Below are 22,045 nucleotides of genomic sequence, written 5' to 3'. Positions count from 1 at the left end.
TTAAAAGCATTGAAACTTATTATTTAAATAGGGAGGAAAAATACGCCAAAGCTTGGCAGCGAATAAATAACAATTCAATTTCAAATCAACATTAAAAACTATTTGTTTATAAAATTAAAAGTTGGCTTATGTGGATTTATTCAAAATATGCTACAGTATGTTTGTGAATACATATGTTATATACAGTTAAGGGAAGTTATGCAAGATATGCAAAGGTAAATTATTTTTTAGTTATTGCGCTGCTAGAAAAGTTTTTAGGCATGTTGTTAATTAAGAAATAAATCCTGTAATTGTAAGACATTTTAAATTTTATTACGGACTTTCTTACACAACTAGCGTAAACGGTGTTACGTACATAAATAATATTATTTAAGAGCATATGGTTGATTTCATCATACCGTACATCATGCTTTTTAGTTTTCGCAGCCAACATAAGATTACTAAGGTTTTCTGCCTTCAATTGACATACTAAAATTAGGCAGTCAACGAAATTTGAAACTTTTGTTTAACATGGCAACTTAATAATAAAGTTTGTGTGGTAAATAATGCATGTCATTTAGGTATGCCAAAATTGTCGGAAAAGATTAAAATAATGCCCAAACAATGTTACAGCTGCCTTGTTTTTCATTTAATTTCTTTGTTCGCTTTAGGTTTAAAAAACTTCACTCTGCTTTTTTACTATTTCAGCAGAAAAATAGAGCAAACGTCTGGATTTGTTTTTAACTGGATTGTAGTTAGATTGTGTTTGCATTAGAGTGTAAACTAATTTACTTTATATTTTTATAACAAAATAATGCAATATAAATATATGGGTTTTAATAATATACTTCAGATAGTAACTAACTTACATATCGCGCTTATAAAAAAGACGTTAATTTAAATTGCGTAAAGTTAGAATACTTTTGATTTGGTTAGATTGCACAGTTTGTTGTGTTTTTAATTAAAAAGAATTCGCAGTTAGTATAAATTTACTTCCTGGTTTTTGTTCAGACATACCAAACAGGTGCAGTAAACAAAATCAGTCAATTGATGTTCTTTGGGTTCACAACAAATTTCAAAAAACACGGGCAAGGGTTCTTATTGTTTGGAATTCTGCACATACAAGTTTCTAGTTCTGCTTTTTCGTCATTTCAGTTCCGCTTTTCGCAATGTATAATGAGCAAGAAATGCAGAAATTACATTTTAATTTTCTTAAACAAGGCTCGACAGAAGTTTTGAAGTTGCAAATTTTAATAAACATTAAAAAATCTTTGTGTTGGGCAACATGGAATTTAAGCACTACCAAATGTTTAAAGTATGCATTATTTAAAAAAAACTATTTGATTTAACAAGACGATACATCAATATTTGAATAGAGACAAATACGCAGCCAGTAAAACTTTCCGTTTTGTTTTTTATCCATACAAACCAACCAGGTCAGTAAACGAAATACGACACGTTGAATTACATTGTAACATAATTCTAAAGGTCTGTTTGTAATCAATTCATGTCCTGTAGGTTCTCAACAAACAAAAAATACAGGTGAAGTTTCTCGTCGGCTGGAATTCTGCCTGAATATGTGTTAAGTATTCCATGTGTTTGTTTTAGTTTATTTTTGCTTCAGTTTTAATTAACCCTGCTGTATTTAAATTTCGCGGCTAAAAACTTAACAAACATATGAATTTTTTTTTTCTCAACTGCAGTTTAATTGAGTTTATATTAGATTATAGATGGATTTTTTCTTTATTTTAATTAAAAAATAATTAAGTATAAATGCATTGATTCCAATATTTCTCTTTTTATTTTTAAAAAGCTATTAAATTAAGGAATTTGGCGTTCACATAGTGGACTTAACGTGAAAAACAAAATTTGAGACGCTAGTTCCACATTGCACCACAATTATAAAGGTTATTTTGTTTAGGTTCTCAAGAAATGTAAAAAAAAAACACGAGAAAAGTTTCTCGTCGTCGCAATATATAATGAGCAAGAAACGTGATACTTTCATTTTAATTTCCTTAAGCAAGGCTCAACAGAATTTTTGAAGTTGCAGATTGTAATAAATATCAAGATCTTTGTGCTTGGAAACATGGAATTTAAGCACTACCAAACTTCTGAAGAAGGTTAGAATTAAACTATGCTAATCAAAAGCCTGAATTTAAAAAAAAAATGATAGTCTGGGGTTAGATTGGAATAGTGAAAGGGTTTTTCTATAACAATAACAGCAAACAGCAACAAATAAGAAAGGAAAATAACTTTCAAATAAAAGACTTTTAGCGCTAGCACAATACTTTTGAGTTAAATTAAAGTGTTTGGCCGACGCTTTTTGTTTAGTATAATATTTAAGAATTAAATTATTAGGAAAGGTATATGGAACAAATCCCATCCAAAATAGAACTTTTAAGTAGCCTAAGTTGTCTGTAGTTACAATTTTAAAATCAAAAAATTTCAATTTAAAAAAAAAGTCTAAAACGCAAATTGACGTCACTCCGGGAGATTATGACGTAACAATGAAAGTATATGAAGAGAATTATTAAAAGGTCTGCCATACTTTTAACTGAGTCTACTGACTTGATCGCAATTTGTTGTTCGTCTAGTAATTTACTTACTACCACGCAAAGATTCTGTTTGCTGTAATTAAGACAGTATTGTGCCAATATAAAGCGTAACGTCGGTTAATGGTCAGTCATCTATTAGATCGCGCGAAAAAGGTTTCAGTCTAGTTAGCAATCTGTCTTGTCTGCTTGTAGCGTATTAATTTTAGCTAGCTTGACAGAAGGCACGAGTGATAAAGTAATGACAATATAACCTTATTTGCAGACAGACAACAGGAGTGTAGGCAAGCGTTTTTTCAGTTTAGACGTTATACAACATCTATCTTATTTTTTAATAGCATCTACATTATTGTTTCTGTTTATAAATTTTTAATTTACAATGGAATATTTTCGGCAAACTTCTGACTTTTCATTATCTGGTTCTGAATGTTCAAGTTCTAGCAGCTCTGATAACGTTCCACATGAAATACAACCGTTTATGTTTGAGCCTGAATATGCTGAAAATGAAACTTCCGAAGAAATAGCTACTGAAACTGTTGATATAAACGTCCTAAATAACACAGATTGGTAAGCTCAATACTTGATTATTGTATAGTAAGTAGTTTGTCACTGCTAACCATTGCAAAAAAAATTTAACTATATTTTATTGTAGGTGTGAATGTCAGGTTTGTACAGCAATGCCCAAACCTGAAGAATGTGTCTGTTGCAAAGCTTATCCCCAAATTATAGAAAAATTAGATCAGTTTTCAGAGATAAAGTGTATAACCCAACATCCAGGCTTCACATCTGTTTGCCTTGATGAGTGGGTGTTGGAAATGTCTTATTTTGGCTATAGACAGCATCATGGCATACAATTATATGATGGCATTACCACTGTTCATGAGTAAGTTAGTTTAAAGTTTTTTTTAGAATTATTTTTGCTATAATAAAACTACCCAGTTAAAAAATATCTATATACACATAATTTTTAAAATAAAATCGATTCTATTTTTTAGAAAATATCGCTACACTGCGTACTGAAACTTTGTGAGATGGGTATGGAAATGGCTCGGAGAAAAACACAGAAAAATCATTCCTTCATGTGTTGTTACCACCATCCGAAATAAATACAGTTCGGAATTATACACAGGGTTTTTACCCGTTTTACATGATTAGCGTTTTTGTTTATTGGATTTTTGTTTATTATTACATGCACAAATAAAAAATAAAGCACAAGACAAAATTTCAATTTAATTTCTCAAAAGCGAGATTTGTAAGTAGCCAAGGCTTCTTCCTGTTCAGGGTGTTCATATTGTTTACAAAGAGGCTCTGGAATATTGATAGCCTTCCATTTTTTCCTAAAGCCTTCATATTCTTTTTCTGTTGCACCCAACAGAATCGTAATAACTTTGTTGATATACTCTACAAAATACAAAATATGATTATTGTAAAAATTTGTAGACAGTTAAGAAACCATGATATTTCCACTAACCATAAGTGGGTTTTTTTCTAATTTTTCTTATTGAGTATTGTCCTTTTTTTGCCTTTGGGAAATAAACTGCAACTGTGGGAATACCCTCGCTGCTCACTTGTAGATCTCTGTTGCAATTTTCATTATAATGAAGCACCGCCAAATATTGTCTGGGAGATAGAAAAACATGTGCAAAAAGTATATACTAAATTGTTGCTTTTACTGATTTTCCATATTCTTATAGCTACATACCTGCATAGCATTCCTGCAAAGGAAAATGCTCTCAATTTTGGAGCAAACTGTAACAGTAGACTGTTAAGGCTTCTACAGATGATGTTTGTTTCATAGTGCTTAATTTTTTTATGTCCTTGCATAACCTCTTATTGTTTTTAATTTATGTCCTTGCATAACCTCTTATTGTTTTTTAAAAACTTTTCCAACCCCTTGTCATGCTTATCACAGACATGGTTTAATAATGATTTCCACTTGTCAACTATGAGTTGGCGATCATAGCCATCTGACGAGAGAGCACACCAGTACAAATGGTTGATAATACTCCTTGCCCATTCCTTTATTAGTTGACAACCATGCTTTTTTTCAGCAGCAATCAGGCTCTTCTTGACACCTATTTAATGAAAAAATGTTTTTACCTTGGCAATAAGAGTACAACATTATGTATATAATAAAGTAAACGCTTACTTTTTGCTACATGCCACACATCAAAAGTATGCTCAGTTGCTGACATGTTTTCCCTGACAAATTTAGAAATTTGCAAATGACGATCAGTTACCAATGTTTTAATGTGGAATCCTTCACTGTGTAAAAAGTTCATTGACCTTAAAAAACCCTCTTTTTCCATCGCATTGCTGCTTGTGGTTTCATTGCTCTGCAAAACAAGAAATTATTTTTAAATACAATGTCAGTGATAAGGTTATTAAGTTTCAAAAACTAAGACTTACTTGTACTAATTGTAAATCAATTACTTTATTGCAATCCAAGTCCAGAACTGTGTAGGTGCCATACTTTGCACTATGTCCTGGACTATCTGCTCTTCCATCGCCACCAACAGTTAAATTTGCACCATTTGAAATTTTAATTTCATTTAATATAGAGGCTTGCTCAGATTTGTAAAAGTGATAAATCACTGGTTGAATGAAATTGGAAAAATGTCTTTTAAATGTGGTTTGCGAAATAGTAGCTATATTACTAGTTTCAAGCATTCGCAATACTTTGATGTATGAAAGGCCATTGCATATAATTGACTCAGATAACAAAAGATTTCCAGCCGGAATGTTTGATTCTAGTTTCGGCTGGCTGGGCCAAGACCTAGAGAAATCACACTTCCGACATGTCTGTGAAACTTCAATATAGCTTCCCATTCGATTGGAAATGTTTGCATTACAAAAACTGCCACAGAAAGGGCATAAGTTAAAAAGTTTCATTAAATTTTTGTGGTACACAATAAATTTTTCGTCTGTACTTGAATCATCTTTTGATAAGTTTCTGTTAAAAGAAAAAGTTTATGGAAATTACTATTTCGTTTCAAAAAAAGAAATAGTTTTTTTTTTGTTATAATAAGCTGTTGAAATAGCATTATTTTTGAAAACAGTTCTACTTACAGCGTTGATTCTAGATCACTAACATTGTATGAGACATTTTCTAGGGCAAATGTTGGGTCACTCTGCTCATCATCCACAAAACTCAAATCGACATTTTCAAATTTTCTTTTTTTTTGTGGTGTTGAGGTGCTTACTGGACCAATAAATGGTTTCCAAGTTTGGCCAAATTCAAATTTATCTACTGTAGCTTGAACTCCTATTAAATATTTAAAAAATTACACCTAATATTAAAATCTAGTGTAGTTTTTAAAAAAAATAGTCTATCATTTTATTAAAAAAGTGTTACCTATACTTGCTGTTTTAGTATCAGTCTGTGTATATTTTGACCGCACATGATGTGTTTTTGAAACATTTTGTGTTTGTGTTGAAGTGGCTTTACTTAGAGGTTTACATTGGGTTCCCATTTCGCAATATTTTTGTAGCCCAGATGTACTTGCCTCGGCTTCCATAACTACCTGCAAATCACTTTTGATGTGGATTGGTGAAACAACCTGCTTGTAAAAATAATTTGTCAACAATTTGTTAATAATTGCTAACATATAGCTTCTTACTAACCTTATGTGCTGGGTAGATTGAAGGAATAGCATCATTATTCAGGATAAGCTTTTTGGCAAATCCCATTGTAAACTGGTTAAAGTTTTTAAAATCTGTGGTTTTAAAATGCAAACTGCATATTGAAGACTGCTTTTTTCCAGTCTTTGCATTCCAGTTACTTTTAGTTTCTTTAACAAAGAGTACCCACTCTTCTCGAAGTTGTGGGTGTTTGGGGAAATAAAACATACTAACATCTCTTTTGTCAGAATTTCCTTCACAATCAGCTACAACACACCAACTCGGCATTTTGATTGAATGATTTTTTTAAATGGCTTAGTAATTTAAATATATAACCTTTTTCTAAAAAATGCTATATTGCAACACACCATTAGTAAACAAACAACAAAGTATATACATATTAAAGCCTTAAATGATTATATAAACTGAATAATTTAAGCTAGTTATACAATGAATAACATTGCTCTGTTACCTTACAAGCGCCTGAACTACAATCAACAATCAAAAATAGTTTCAATCTGACTGACCTTCTGACAGGAAAATAAGCTACAAACCAAATAAAAACGCTAAAACATTATCAATTTCTACAAATTACTTAAATAACAGTATCACGCAGTGCTAAGCAATTAGGCTAACTATCGTGCCAGCATGTGATAAGACTGATTTTAATTAATCTGTGTAAGGCTTTTTTAGGGCAACTCACGCGCAAAGGCTAAATACTATTTACGTTTTAAGTTTGTAGTAAATAAGTTATAATCGAATAAATGCAACATGTTTAACAAAATATAAGGTTAAAACAAAGCGCAAGAATGTAATCTAATAAAGAATTTTAGTAGTTTAACCTGTCTAAAGTGTTGTCGTTTTTAAATTAGAATTTTGATTTGACGTGTAAGACTATTGTGACATCATAATCTCCCGGAGTGACGTCAGAACCCGTTTTGGACAATTTTTTTTTCTCGAAAATTCAAATTAAGTTTAAAAATAAATTAATCGTTTTTAAATGACGAACATTTATAATTAGCTATATGTTGGCATAAATATTAATTTTAAATTGAGTTGTTTTAGCATGGGCTACACACTTTAACAATACGAGATTCTTTTAACAAAAACTTTTTTGATTTTGTTTAGCACTTTAACTGCATAGAAATACTTTTGGGTAATACCTTACGTTTGTTTACAGGACAAGCTATACAATTGGTTTGGCCTAAAGATGCAGATTCAGGCGATGCTGGTGGTTTTATAGTCTTGTCTTTGCAGATCGTATATTAGTCTTGTCTTTGCATATTAAAAATTAATTTGTCATTTTTAAAAACAAAATGTGTAGTTTGTAGAAAACTACAAGCTTATTGTTTTTCTACAACAGGTTAGGAATAAATATAGTGTGTACAGTTGTTATTTAAATTAGATTAAAGTTGTGCAAGGTAAATTGTGTTGCAGATAAAATGATGGGCAAATTTATTTTAAAAAACACTAACGCGGATAATTAAATCAGTCTTCTGTGTCCAAAGTTTTGGCGTATAATTGAATTAAGTATACTATACCAATTTCATGGTTAAACATACCACAAAACAACAGTTAGAATTTGCACGTTTTGCTAGACTGCAGTTAGATTGTGTTTTCTAGAGATTGTGAATTAATCTGACAGCACGACCAACAGACCAACGACACATAATATTTAAGACGAGTTCGTGGTTAGTTAAACTTTTATTTTTTTTTTACATGTGACATGTCAAAAAGAAGGGCAGTAAACAAAATTTGAAACGCTTGTTTCACGTTGCGACCTAATAACAAAGGTTGTTTTGTAATCAATCCATGTCTTTTAGGTAATTAACGAATGTCAAAAAACACAGAAAAGGTTTCTCGTCAATAGGAATCTTGCCCACACAAGTTTATAGTTCTTGTTTTTTTTTCTTTTTTTCCTATACAGAACCCGCAAACGCAAGGCTTACATTTGAATTTTTTTGATACTAATTAAAAAAGTACAGTTTCGACAATAAATAAAAACAAAATTATAAAACTTTTTGCTCAGGGTCATAAATTTAAATTACTACAATAACTGTGACAAAGGTCAGTTAAAAACTGGTATTACCACAAGCACGTGTTGTAAAATTTGCTTTAATTTTATTTTTCTTTAGGAAACGATTAGAACAAATAGGACAAAAGTCAGTTAAAAATTAAAAAAGGGTGCTAGCTATTTTAACCGATAATAAGATCAATTTTTAGACCTTCATAAATCGTGGGTGCAGTTTTCCATAAATAATTAAAGCTGTAAGAGTAATAAGATATTCGACGATACCAAGGAAGTACTGAGATATAATAATATTTATCGTAATAATATTTATAAAGGTTATAATAAATAATGACATAGCATTAGATGTACAGTGATTATAGAGTTAAAAATCGAATATATAAAATAGCATATTTATAGGGTAAGAGTATTATATGTTTTTCAAAAAAAACGTAAAAATATTAAGTATGTTGAGAACCTTAAAGCACATATGAGAAATTGTCTAATAACCCTTTTTTACCTCAACTATCTTCTAAAAATGTTTTCCTAATTTCTGAGAAATTTCTGACCTAAATTTGTTTTTGAAAAATATAAATGGCTATTGCAATTATGTTTAAAGTTTGTCATATATTTTGTTTAAACCTAGTTTGTTCCTTCTATAAACATTTTTTTAGCTTAACGTTTATAGGAGCTGTTTGTAAATGAATATATTGTGTAGGTGTTAGTGAAAAAAAATCCAAGTTTTGCAAAATGGGCCAATAGAGAGTTTTTTAACAAACTAAACATAAAAATAATGTTAAAAAAAGCAACATCTGAACTTCATTGGAAAAAAAACTTTAAGAAATGATTTAGCTGTAGCAAAAATTTGTGGCAAAGGCTTTAACTAAGTTTAATAAGGTATAACATAACACCCGCTTGTTAAAAAAACGCCTTAATTTGCTCGCATTTACTAGACAGTTAGTTGGTGGTTTTTAGTTTGTAGTAAAATTTATTTTATACTTTTATTTCTAAATATAAACGTATAAATGTGGTTTTTCAGTTATGTGGGCAATAAACAAAACATGTTATTTGTAAAAGATATATATATTTTGGGGTTGTTGAGAAAAAAAAATATTATTCGGCAGGACGATTAAGTTAAGCACCTGCCTTAAAAGTGTCGCTAATTTTTTGCAAACTGCAGCGCTTATACACTGAGGTAAACTTAAATTTTTTTTTATATTGTTTTACGCGCATCAATGACAGTGAATAATAAGATATATAATAAATATTACATCAATGCAACGGAAAAAAATGACGAAATCAATTTAATGATTTAAAACATGCCACAAATATTAATGTTAACATAAAGATTTTAAATATGTTATGGCATGGTCACCAAACTCTTTTTTTTATTTTGGTTTTTAAATAATATTACGTACGTTTAAAAGCATTATTAAGGCACGTCACCTTAAAACTATTTTGTTTTCGCGTCTAGGCAGAGGACGCTTGTATCAAATTGCAACCGAATAATAAAGGTTGTTTTGTAATCAATCGATGTCCTTTAGGTAATCAACAAATGTAAAAAACACGAGAAAGTTTTCTCGTTCATTGAAATTTAAGACAACGTAAGTTTATAGTTTCTCATTTTTTCTTGTTGGTTTTAGTTCCTTTTTTTCAATATATAAGTAACCCGGACACGAGGAACTTACATTTCGATTTTATTGATCGAGGCAATTCAGCGAGGAATTTTTGCAGTTGGAATTTAAATAAGATTACAAAATCATTTGCTTAGCCTTATGGATTTAAATGACTATGACAATTTTAAAGAAGGTTAGTTTTAAAGTATAGTGTTACTACGAACCTGTATTTTATTAGGAAAGGGAAAGTCTAAGTTAAGCATGGAAATGTTAAAAAGTTTGGTTTTTAACGAAAAGGGCGAAATGCAACAATTATCGTGAATCGTAATTGTTTGTTTGGTAATTTTAACTTAGGTGCCTGATCATTTAAACAAGTTTTTAACGCGTAAAATTGTTTTGGGTACAACATTACTTGCCCTGTATGTACCTCACTGTATTTCAGTATCTTGGATATTAAAGTTAAAAAAAAAACAATTTGTACTTTACTGCTACAAACGAATGTTTTTAAAATAAACTTTATGCTTTGTTTTAGACGAAGGAGAAGCTGTGCAATTGGTTCAACCTATAGACGCCGAATCAGGCGATGCTGGTGGTTTTATATTAAACGAGAAAGCACTCGAAGAAATATTCTGCAGTGACGAAGTAAAATACACCCCTATTGCTGTTTATTCTTTGACTGGTGCCTTTCGAAAAGGAAAATCTTTTCTCCTTAATCTGTTTTTGCGGTACCTGTGGGCTGACAAGGCAAGTTTATAAAACTAAATAAATTTATTGCTATTTAACCAAATTATTTTATCCTGTTAAAAATCACAAAAAACTGTTTACATCACTTAATTTAAATTTTTTACTGAATGGTTTTTTTAATCTTTAATAGAAGGAGGAGTGGATAGGTGATACAACCGAACGTTTAAGTAGAGGATTTGGCTGGAGAGGAGGAATAAAAGGCGACACCCAGGGAATATGGATTTGGAACAAACCATTTTTGTGTGACACTCCACATGGCAAGGTTTTAGAAAATTAATCAAAGTTATTTTTATAAATTTGCTACATAATTTAACCCGTAACAGAACGAATGTGTTATTTGGTTGTGTCGTTTAATTGTATTTTTATTTAGTTGGACTTTTTCTTAAAAAAAATATCTTTAAATTTCATAAATTTTTTAAAGCAATATTTTGGTATATTACAGGTAAACTTGTTTTTGATGGATACTCAAGGTGCGTTTGACTTGGAAGCTGATGTAAAAACTTCTTCAGTTATATTTGCCTTAAGTACATTAATTGGATCTGTGCAAATTTACAATGTTATGCAAATGATAGGCGCCGACGACCTTCAAAACTTACAAGTAAACTTGACCCTAAATAATTGTATTTAGCTTTCAGTATTTTAAGTATGTTTTTTTTAATTCAAAATTAAAAATTTTTTTTTTGTTTAAGCTTTAAGGTGTTTTAAACATATGTTTTAGTTATTTGCTGAATACGGAAAAACGGCAACTTCGCTTGCTAAAAAATATCAAATTGAGAACTCCAAACCTTTTCAGGTATTTTTTGTTATAACGACTTTATTTGTGATGTATTTACAACTAAATTATTAGGAAAAGGCAAATGTAGCACTTTAATCGAGACAACGTAGATTTACTTAAACAAAATAACTTAGTATTTAATTTAGCATCTAATTTTTCTGATACGTGACTGGGCTGATAAAGATTATGAATTTGGTGAAGAAGGAGGCAAGAAGTATCTAGAAACAGTTTTCAGCAAAAAATCAAAGTCTAAAGAAATCAAAAAGGTTCAGAAGAATATTCAAAACTACTTCTCAAAATTTACTTGTTATCTTTTACCTAGTCCTGGCGAAAAAGTTATGCTGAGAGGGGCCAAAGATGAAAAAATACAATTGAGCGGTAAGTTTTGGATTTAAAATGAAACATATCTTTTTTTATAAAAACAGTGATTTTTTAATTGAAGAAATTGGTGATCGCTTTTTAAGTGAGGTTGAAAGCTTGGATAGACATTTGTTTGAACCCAAGAACATTGTTGTAAAGACTAACAACGGAAAAGTTATGACTGGCATAGAATTAATTCATTTTTTCTCGGATTATTTTGAAATTTTTAAAACTGGTAAAATGCCTAAGGTGGACACAATTTTAGAGGTAGATTTTGGTAACTCGGAAATTTTATTTTGTGTAAGGTTATGGGTATTAATTATAACGTAAAATTTACCAAGACAACATCAGCACACTTTTTTTGCAGGCAAACATAAATGCATCAATGGATTCTGTTATAATGGAATGTGCCGCTGTATTTAACGATAACATGCGCAAGGTAAATTAAATTATATTCACTGGTAATTTAAATACTATGTCAAATACAGTAAATTGAAAATACAACTCTTAGATGTGTGTAACCTACATGGGACCTAAAGTGTTTGAAGTTAATCAAAATTCTTGCCGAAGTCTGGCTTTGACTCACTTTGATGAAACTCCAAAAATGGGGGGATCCGAATTCATAAGCGCCATTAAGAAAACGTTGGACGACCAAATTAAAGAACAAAGTAATTTTTTTCTACAAATGAACGAAACATTTAAGGTATTTTTTTTAACTTGTAAAATAAAAATTAACCGCTTAATTTTTTTTTTAAATCTTAACGAAAACATTTTGCTAAAATAAAAAAGCTTTTGTAAATTACTTTAAAGTCGTAAATTATATTCACATTGCGACATTTTAAATTCATTGCAGTTTCTTTTATTTTATGTTATTTTTAATTGTCCAATAACCTTTTTTAGGAACAACTTAAGGCTAAAGTTCGTGATATATTAGAGGAGACAGTGTCTACATTTAAACAAGATTTAAATGAGGTTATTTTATTTCTTTTTTTAACCATGATTAATTATTGAAATTAGTTGAGCTTTAAAAATATTACAATATTGAAATTGTTCTATGTTTAAGATCACTTAATTGGATTTTATTTAAAAAGGCTAGCAATAATAGCTTCGTTGACGACCTTACATTGGAAGAAATAAAGCAAAATTGCAACACCAACGCTTTAAAATCATTTCAAAATCAAACTGAAACCTTTGACGAATCAGTTATTGGCCAAAATAACACAAAGTTGGAGGAGCTTTTAGAAATTGTATTCAATGAGTTTAAAGAAAGCAATCGTTACCTATTGGTAAGTTATCTATGCCGTGTGTTTTAATCTTAAAGGTTCTAACTTCTGCATAACGCTAACAAGATAACGGTCAAGTCTACGTGAGTAATATACATTTACATTTATTGCAACCGCTTAATACTTATTAATTAACAGGATGACCTAAAACTGAGATTGTCTAATCTTTCACTTGAAGCAAAACAAGAGTTTACCTCAATTATAGAAGAAGTTTGCACTAAATTTGTTTTATTTTTTTGAAAGTTTTTTAAATTTTTTTTGACGTAAGCCGTCTTTGTGGCTTTAGATATCATATGTTACCCAATTGTAAGTTAGAGAAACTTAATAACAAAAAATTCTTTAAAATTACACCATTTTTATGTAAATTAAAATTTAAAAGGTTAAAAGAGTAAGTATTTAAGCTTGATAATTCTACACTAAAAATATAAACTTGGTAGAAATGTAACGGAACGGCTGTCGAGCCAGATGAATTGGAAGAAGCAATTTTAAAAGCCCAGGAAACTGCTTTTGCTATTTTTGATAAGTCGGAGATTGGTGATGGAAACGGGAGCGCAGTAAAGAAAGAATCCAGATTGGATTTGTCTGACTATTTGAATGCAGAAAAGAAGAAGTTTACAGATAAAAATGAGCTAAACTTGGTGAATTTGGTTTTAAGACAGTATACAATTTTATATAATAATAATTATTTTTTTTTTGTAACAAAAAAAACATTGACTTTTTAGAAATTGGATGAGGCTCAAACTTTGCAAACACTCACTCAAGCAAAAGATGCATACTATAGTTATGTAACTGGCGTAAGTGTTAAATATTAAAAAATTACTTTAATCACTCGTCGAAATATCCTTAAATATTTCTGTCATGATAAAAAGTGTTTCTACTAAAAATTGAAGGTATGTGGGGAAGATTACATCAATCCAGATAAAATTGAAAATGCCCACCAGCAAGGAAAAAAACAAGCTGAGAAGATGATTAATCTCTTTTTGGAATCAAAAGGTGAATCGTTCGTGCGTAAATGTAGAAATCAGTTGGACGAAGTACTTGCCGACGCAGTAGAGGAACTAAAGAGTAAAAACGAAATAAGAAAGGTCCTACTGTTGATGTAAATATTAAACTGAGTGATTCTATTTGAATAAGGTTTACCGTTTATAAAAGTATTAAACTGTTGAATATTGTAATACTGTAATTTGATATTAAGAACTTAATTAGTTTTCGGATATAACAATACTCTCTATAATTTATTGCCATTTTTATGCTCTATAATTTAAGTAAACATAGCAATAAAAAAACAATTAATTGTATTTAGGTCAAGGTATTAAACGATATCAAAAACATGAAAATAATATGTTTTGGAATATACAAAGAAGAACTGAATAAAGTAAATATACAAATGTTAACAACTTTTTTAAACTAAAAACACTTTATTATATACAATATTTAAATAAATTGTTTACAATTCAATTTATTTAAGTTTACAAGTGGACAATATCAAGACGAAAACATGCTGTTAAGCAAACACAACGAAGTAAAAGTAACTTCTTTAAGTCAGTACAACGATAAGTGTCCAAAAGATCCTGAAAATGAGCGTACGTCCAACAAAAAAGAACTGGAAGCTGACATTGAGAAGCACTTTCTGACAATACAGAAAAACAATAAGCATCAAGAGGTTAACTTAATTTATTTCAAAGTTAAATTTTATTAGAAATCTGCTATTTGGTATTTTTGTAATATTATAACGAGAAAGTTTTTACTAATAATAATTTTTTTAATAAAAAAAGGTTTTAGCAAAAGAAAGAGCGAATGCACAACTTGAGTCGATGAAAACAAAACACAGGATGAAACTAATCGAGGTTATTTATTTTATTTATATATTTATGTTAACTATATTAATTAAACGTTTTGTGAAAATAATTTATTGTTAAACCTTTTAGTTTATTTGCAAAATAATACACGCTAAGTTTTAGATTTTTGTTTGGTGGAAATGTTGTATAAATGACTTTATACAAGTTATTTTAATGTTATTGTTGTAGGTAACGGGAAATAGAAGACGTTTTGACCGGGACAGATTAGCGAACGTTCACATTACTCAAAAAAAAGCACTGTTCAGTGAGCTTGAGAAGAAGGTAGATTCAACAAAATACGGTCAAGATGTGCTGCTTAAATTTAAATATGAGGTTGATCAAATTTACAATGATATTTCTGCCACGTTCAGAGAAAAAAAAAAAAGAAGGCATTGGTGGAAGAAGGCATTTTTTTAAAGATACAAATACAAAATACAAAAATACAAAATACAAATACAAAATACAAAAAAAAAATACAAAAATAGCTTTTTTTTAAAGATACAAAGAAAACTTGAAATAACATGTACACAGCCTATTTTGTGTGATAAATTTCTTATTTGCTGGCAAAGTGATTTTTTCTTTACTGCTTTAATTTTCTAAATTAGTTGGTAATTTTGGTAATTTACTGGTTTGCAAATGCAGCCTTTAAGTTTTTTAAACTATCAATTTGGTTTGGCTTTTATTTAGGCCCTTAAGTTGCAAGTACTCTTTGCAGTGTTTAACACAACTACTTTGCTTTACAAATTGGATTTATTTTTTATTTCAGGTATTTCATCTTCTTTTTATTTTTTTAATTTAACGAAATAGTAATTAAAATTTGGTTGTTTTTTCATGCATGTGGGTAAACATTAGCCCTTTGATTAAATATGTTATGTCCATTATCTATCTTATTAAAAATTTGAAATGATTTATTAGCGGGAGGTCACTTTTAGTGAGCACTTGTTGTTCTGTTTATCGATAATGCTTTGTATTTTCTTTATTGTTTGTATGCGCTTTCTCCTATTTTATTTCGCTTTAAATAACTGGCAATATAGCTTTTTGGTCAGTTCGCTGGACGTAAAAACTCATAAATAAGTAAGGCCGAAGTAAGGTTTAACACACAATTAGACTTTCGCTTTTATACTTAATTTGTTGATTATATACTTTGTAGTTTGTGTTTTATGTCATATTTTTGTGTCGCATTTATTTCGCATTTCCTGTAGTTTCAATTCTGATTAAAAGCCGCTTGTACAGATTACATTTGGTAGATTGAATCCTTGGGCAGGTTTTGGTAATAAGTTAGCGAGTTTGATTTAACACGACTATTTTGTGTATTTTAATTAAGTGTGGCTTTCTTATCGATGCTCATCTTTACAGCGTACTCTATTGGGGTTTAATAATTGTTTAAGCCACAGTAGAAGTGTATTAGATCCTACATTGCGAGATTTATGAGTTTTACCTTAGTAAGATTTGGAAAGTAGTTAGGTATTACTTGTGCGTAGTTAAAAGCATTTTTTGTGTGCTAATTTGTGATAGTTAGCTTTTGCAAAGTTGTTGAATATAAGATTCAATAACTTGTGTGTGTGGTTAATAATATACATAGGGTTTTGTTAATTAAGTTGTTAATTAATTTTTGTAAAATATGGTGGAAGGAAACGTCACTTCTCCCGCCGTAACAACGGAAGGTATGGTTGTTACTTCGTCCACCACTGTGGACACTTCGACTAGTAAAACTGTTACTAAGTCGGGACCTTTGGGGTCAAAGGAAGAGCGTACATATGCTCTATCGGCATTTACCCGATGTAAGAACAAACTTTGCGAAGAAATAGAAGCAGAGTGTTCTGATAGTAAAGAAGTCACAAGGTTAAAGGGTGACTTTGATACGGCCTACGAAAGAGTTGTAGGCGCGTGCAAGAACTATATTTCCCAGTCAGAGGGAGATGTAAGAACCTCCGCTACTTCAAAGTTGAAGGAAGTAGAACAGCGGAAAGTTGTAGCCGACAATCGGTACCAGGCATATTTGGAGATCTGTGTCCGAAAAAAATCTTCAAGAGCAGGTTCTGTTGCCGGACGGTCGATCAGATCTGGTCGCTCGCACCGCAGCAGACGAAGCATTGAAGCTCTCGAAGAAAATGTGGAAGTTGTCCGCTCAACAGCTGAGTTTATGTAACAGCGTCACGAAATTGACAAACTTCAAGATGAACTTGAAGCCCAGCGCCAAGAAAGGGAACTTGAAGCCCAGCGCCAAGAAAGGGAACTTGAAGCCCAGCGCCAGCGGCAGGAGCTTGAAGCCCAGAGAAAAGTTAAAGAGTTAAACAGGAAACGCGAGGAACATAAAATGCAAGAACAAATTGTTCATGCACAAGAAAAGGTTCGTTTTGCTGAGAGATACGAAGATAGCGAATTTGGCTCCGACATCTCTGAAGTTTTGCCTTTAAGACTGAAACAATATGCTGCAAAGCCTGTTACCGAACCAGAAGTGAACTTTAATGAAACATCATTGTCGCATTTACGAATATACGAAGGCGACAAATCACCTCGCTCAATAAAGGCAGCGGGGCCGGCACCAACTGCAGTTTCACCGGCATTGGCACATCGACCAAAGCCGTCCGTATTAGCGGACACGAGGGATTATCTTTCCGGCCAAGAGGATCGTGTTTATGACCGACCTCAACCTGTTCAGCAGCATCAGCCGCCATTTTCAAGTTTTGATTTTGCCACGCCAAAGATTGAGTTGGATAGCTTCAGTGGCAGCGTGTTACAATACTTGGGATTTATAAGACGTTTTGAAGAATTTGTTGAACGTAGAATTTACGATAACAGTGCCCGTTTAAGTTTTCTACTTAAATTTGGTACTGGGGAGGCCCTACAAGCGATTTGCGGTTGTGACGTCATTGCAGACCGAACAAAGGCATACCGTGAGGCACGACTTAGACTGCATGAAAAGTACAATCAGCCTGATATACTCAAAGAAGCCGCAATGAATAAAATAGTTAATGCACCAAAACTAAAGGAGTTTGATGCCGACGGCTGGAACACATTTGCCGACGACCTTTACTTATGTGCTTGTACTTTAAGTGCAGGTGGCTTTGAATATGACCTTAACAGTCAAGACACAATCTTCAAAGTCTTACGAAGATTTCCATAAAAAGGCTTGGAAAAGTTACAAAGAATTCGCTAATGACATGGAAGATCATGGCAAGACACCAACATTTGAAGATGTTATGTTGTTCGTAAAAAGAATTGCGAAACATCAACGTCGTTCTTTACACCGCCTGCAGCTTGAACGGGACTGCAGGTCAAAGGTGCCCACTGCCCAATACACCGCTAGAGGTAAGGCAACCCGCTCTGGTCGTGTATTCGCTGCTGTTGAAAAGGAAAGCAACAAAAGAAGATATAATGGTTCCGTGCAAAAGTGCACATCTTGCAGTGAACACCACCCTTTATGGCAATGTGGAGTTTTCAAATCAAAAACCCCACAAGATCGACGTGAGCACGTAAAAAACAAACGCTTATGTTTTCAATGCCTTCGAGCAGGACATCAGTCCCGAGATTGTAAATATGACAAAGGCTGTAGGGATTGTGGCAAGAGACATAATACTCTCTTGCATATTAATATTCCGCCAAGTAGCGCAGAGGCTAGTGCGGAGCCGCAAAGCGAGTCAGCTATTGTGGCATGCAACGAGGTTTCCCACAACAGCGTAAAAAATGTGAAACGTTTCAAGATTGTGCCAGTTAAAGTTTGGGGCAACAATCAAAGTAATTTTGTGAAAACATACGCCTTTCTAGATGACGGTTCAGATACAAGTATTTGCACTGCAAGCCTTGCAAAGAAATTGGGTCTCAAGGAGACAAAGGAACATATTGAGCTCTACACAGCAAATTCGGTAACAAGCCATGGGAGCCGAGTTGACTCGTTATATGTAAAGGGGATCAATGAAACAGAATCGTTTAATGTCGAAAAACTTTTGGTGCTCGACCATATTGTCAACGTAAGTGACAGCATTCCTACGGAAAAGGTGGCAAACATGTATCCGCATCTGCGTGACCTGAAGTTTCCTGAACTTAAATCAAAATCAGTGGAGCTGCTTCTGGGAAACAACGTTCACGATGCATTCAGGGTTTCTGAATGGCGTTACGGCAAAAAGGGCCAGCCTTTCGGGTTACACACGGCTTTAGGCTGGACATTGTTTGGCTCGGACCATAATATAAAGAAACAATCGCAACGAATAAATGTTAACTTTATGCATGAACCTGAACAAGTATCAGCATCATGCAGCGACATTTTGAAGGTCTTGTCGAGCGACTTTCATGACCTTGATTGTGAGCAAAGGAGCGAAATGTCATTAAACGACAAAAGGGCTTTAAAAATTATGGATAAAACAGTTTCGCGGAACGGCGAACACTATGAAATCGGATTACCATGGAAAGAGGAATATATCAAACTTCCGAAGAATAGGAAAATGGCACTTCAAAGGCTGCAATCTTTGAAGAAGAAGTTTATTGCTAACCCTAATATTTTTAGGCAATATAGGGAGAAAATTGATGAATATGTAAAATTAGGACATGCCACTGTATTGGCTAATAGGAACTGCCTAAATGATATAACGTGGTATATACCACACCACTGTACGGGTCCTAAGTTTCGTATAGTGTTTGATTGTGCTGCGAAACACTGCGGTGTTTCGTTAAATGATGTTTTATTACAGGGGCCTGACCTTACTAACAGTCTGGTGGGAGTGCTTTTGCGCTTTCGCCAAGAGGCTATTGCCCTTGTAGCAGATATTAAAGGCATGTTTCATCAGGTTTTTGTGAGACCATGTGATCGTGATGCCATGCGATTTTTGTGGTGGCCCGATAATGACCTTTCTCGAGCCCCAGTTGACTATCAGATGAACGTGCATATTTTCGGTGCAACTTCGTCGCCAAGCTGTGCGTCATATGCGCTTAGGAAAACTGCTGACGACAACGCAACAAAAGCAGATAAGAATGTTGTGAATACTATTAAGCGTAACTTTTATGTAGATGATTTGTTAAAGTCGTGTAAGTCTGTTGATGATACTGTAGAACTTATATCTGCTATTTCACCGCTTCTTAAAAGCGGTGGCTTTCATCTAACGAAATACATTAGTAATAACAGGTCCGTACTATCGTCAATCCCAGCGTGTGACTTGGCATCTTCGGTGGTAAATTTAGACTTACACGAACTGCCAACCGAGCGAGCGCTTGGTGTGTATTGGAACACCTCTTTAGACCGTTTCGAGGTAAAGGTAAACGTTCAAACTAAACCGTCCACGAGACGCGGTATACTATCGATGGTAAGTCAGGTATATGACCCATTGGGTTTTTCTTCTCTATTTATTCTTCCTGCACGCAAACTTTTACAGAAAGCATGTTCTGCACAGTTGGGCTGGGACGATCTGGTTCCAGAACAACATATTAACACTTGGAATAATTGGCTTAACACTCTTGTTGATTTAGAGCACATTAGTATACCCAGATGTTTTAAACCTGTAAATGTTGATTATTGTTGTATTGAGCTGCACACGTTTAGTGATGCTAGCAATGTGGGTTATGGTGCTGTTAGTTATCTACGCATGATTGATTTGTATGGAAATATTTATTTGTCTTTTGTAATGGGGAAGGCACGTGTTTCTCCCCTTAAGCCTGTAAGCGTACCCCGACTCGAACTTACGGCGGCCGTGGTAGCCGTAAAACTCAGCGACCTTATACGTCGAGAACTGGAATATAAAATTGACAATGTTTATTTATGGACTGATTCTACAACCGTTCTCCAATACATTACAAACACATCAACGCGATTTCAAACCTTTGTCGCTAATCGATTAGAAATGATTCATTCGCTTTCGAAACCAGAACAGTGGATGCATGTTGACACAAAGCGAAATCCCGCTGACATTGCATCAAGAGGCTTAATGCCTATTGAACTGCACAATGCAGACCTGTGGTTTAAAGGCCCAACCTTTCTTTATAAGACAGTCGAACATTGGCCGGTTCGCCCTGCTATCTTGCCGTTATTGACCGCCGATCCTGAGGTCAAGTCAGTGACCTTGTGTAATGTTGTTTGCAGTAATCAATTTAGTTTACTGCGTTTGTGGCGTCGTTATTCTTCGTTTACAAACCTACAACGAGCAACCGCCTGGATTCTGCGATATCGCACCTTTTTGTTACGGAAGGTGTCTCAACGGAAAGCTAAATCTAACGACAAATACGCCATTCCTGAATTTTTATCGCTAAAAGAACTAAATAGCGCAACAGCTGCCATTGTGCGGGCAGTTCAACGACAATCTTTTTTGGAGGTGATCAATCAACTTCATGACCACCAAACCCTTGACGAGCCTTTACAATTCAAATCTAAGCAACATCTAAATAAATCAAAACAGCTTAGCACTTTAAGAAAGCTAAGCCCGGTTTTAGTTAAAGGCATTATGTACGTTGGTGGCAGGCTACATAATTCAACCGTCCCTCTAATCACCAAACATCCGATGATTCTCCCATCTAACCATGTTGTAACTGAACTTGTTGTGACAAACTATCATAACAGGCATGGGCATTCGGGAACAATTCATGTCTTGTCCGCAATTCGAGAACGTTTTTGGATTCTACGCGGACAAGCCACTGTCAGAAGGATTCTAAGAGGCTGTAGAAAATGCCGATTTTGGTCTGCTAAAGTGGGGGAACAAATTATGGCCATTTTACCGATGCCGAGGGTCACTTCAAATAATCCTCCATTTACATGTGTGGGAGTTGACTACATGGGGCCAATTCTTACAAAAAGTGGTAGAAGTCAAGTTAAACAATATGCTTGTATTTTTACTTGCATGGCTACTCGGGCTATCACATCGAAGTAGCCCAATCCTTAGAAACAAGTGCTTTTATTGATGCTTACCGCCGATTCTCGTCTCGCCGCTTGGGTCCAAAAAGAATTTATAGCGATAACGGCACGAACTTTGTTGGGGCCGAGAGAGAGCTACGAGAAGGCATCAGGAGATGGAATAAAAAGCAAATTCACGGCGCGCTCCTACAAAACGAAATTGATTGGAGTTTTAATCCGCCAGCTGCGAGTCACCAAGGCTGAGTCTGGGAGCGGATGATACGATCCGTTCGGAAAATCATGAGGCTAATAATGGGCGAAACCATTCTTGACGATTTTTCACTTTTAACCTTGATGACTGAGGTGGAACGAATCTTGAACAGCAGACCTCTGGTGCCACTCAGCGATGACTGCAAAGATAAATTGGCATTGACGCCAAGTATGTTGCTAAAAGG

General features: G+C 33.2%; 3 protein-coding genes across 4 annotated transcripts; all 3 read left to right on the top strand.

Moving 5' to 3' along the window:
• Window positions 1–1,895: 1,895 nt before the first annotated feature.
• Window positions 1,896–3,745, top strand: LOC145750627 (uncharacterized). The gene is made up of 3 exons (XM_082566701.1): window positions 1,896–3,098; window positions 3,184–3,414; window positions 3,527–3,745. The coding sequence occupies exons 1-3, from the start codon at window positions 2,911–2,913 to the stop codon at window positions 3,549–3,551; spliced, it is 444 nt and encodes a 147-aa protein (XP_082422827.1). The 5' UTR covers window positions 1,896–2,910; the 3' UTR covers window positions 3,552–3,745.
• Window positions 3,746–8,085: 4,340 nt separating this feature from the next.
• On the top strand, window positions 8,086–16,013 carry LOC145750048 (uncharacterized). 2 transcript variants are annotated; one of them, XM_082565966.1, is made up of 20 exons: window positions 8,091–9,355; window positions 9,804–9,969; window positions 10,309–10,520; window positions 10,651–10,782; window positions 10,963–11,118; window positions 11,239–11,313; window positions 11,442–11,673; window positions 11,738–11,922; window positions 12,023–12,094; window positions 12,167–12,358; window positions 12,556–12,627; window positions 12,747–12,941; window positions 13,077–13,148; window positions 13,376–13,576; window positions 13,661–13,732; window positions 13,829–14,023; window positions 14,242–14,313; window positions 14,407–14,601; window positions 14,714–14,785; window positions 14,966–16,013. In XM_082565966.1, the coding sequence occupies exons 2-20, from the start codon at window positions 9,936–9,938 to the stop codon at window positions 15,191–15,193; spliced, it is 2,664 nt and encodes an 887-aa protein (XP_082422092.1). In that variant the 5' UTR covers window positions 8,091–9,355; window positions 9,804–9,935; the 3' UTR covers window positions 15,194–16,013. The 2 variants fall into 2 exon arrangements, 1 of the variants encoding a protein (XP_082422092.1); XR_014283661.1 differs by lacking the exons at window positions 14,714–14,785; window positions 14,966–16,013 and having other exon boundaries at window positions 8,086–9,969; window positions 13,829–14,037; window positions 14,407–14,548.
• A 1,927-nt stretch (window positions 16,014–17,940) lies between these two features.
• LOC145750677 (uncharacterized) lies at window positions 17,941–21,627 on the top strand. The gene has a single exon (XM_082566757.1). It carries the CDS (start codon window positions 17,941–17,943, stop codon window positions 21,625–21,627), a length of 3,687 nt encoding a protein of 1,228 aa, XP_082422883.1.
• The last annotated feature ends 418 nt before the right edge of the window (window positions 21,628–22,045 follow it).

This window comes from Corella eumyota, chromosome 4 (assembly GCF_963082875.1).
Source record: "Corella eumyota chromosome 4, kaCorEumy4.1, whole genome shotgun sequence".
NCBI classification, from domain to species: Eukaryota; Metazoa; Chordata; class Ascidiacea; order Phlebobranchia; family Corellidae; genus Corella; species Corella eumyota.
This window is presented reverse-complemented; position numbering and strand designations above follow the sequence as displayed.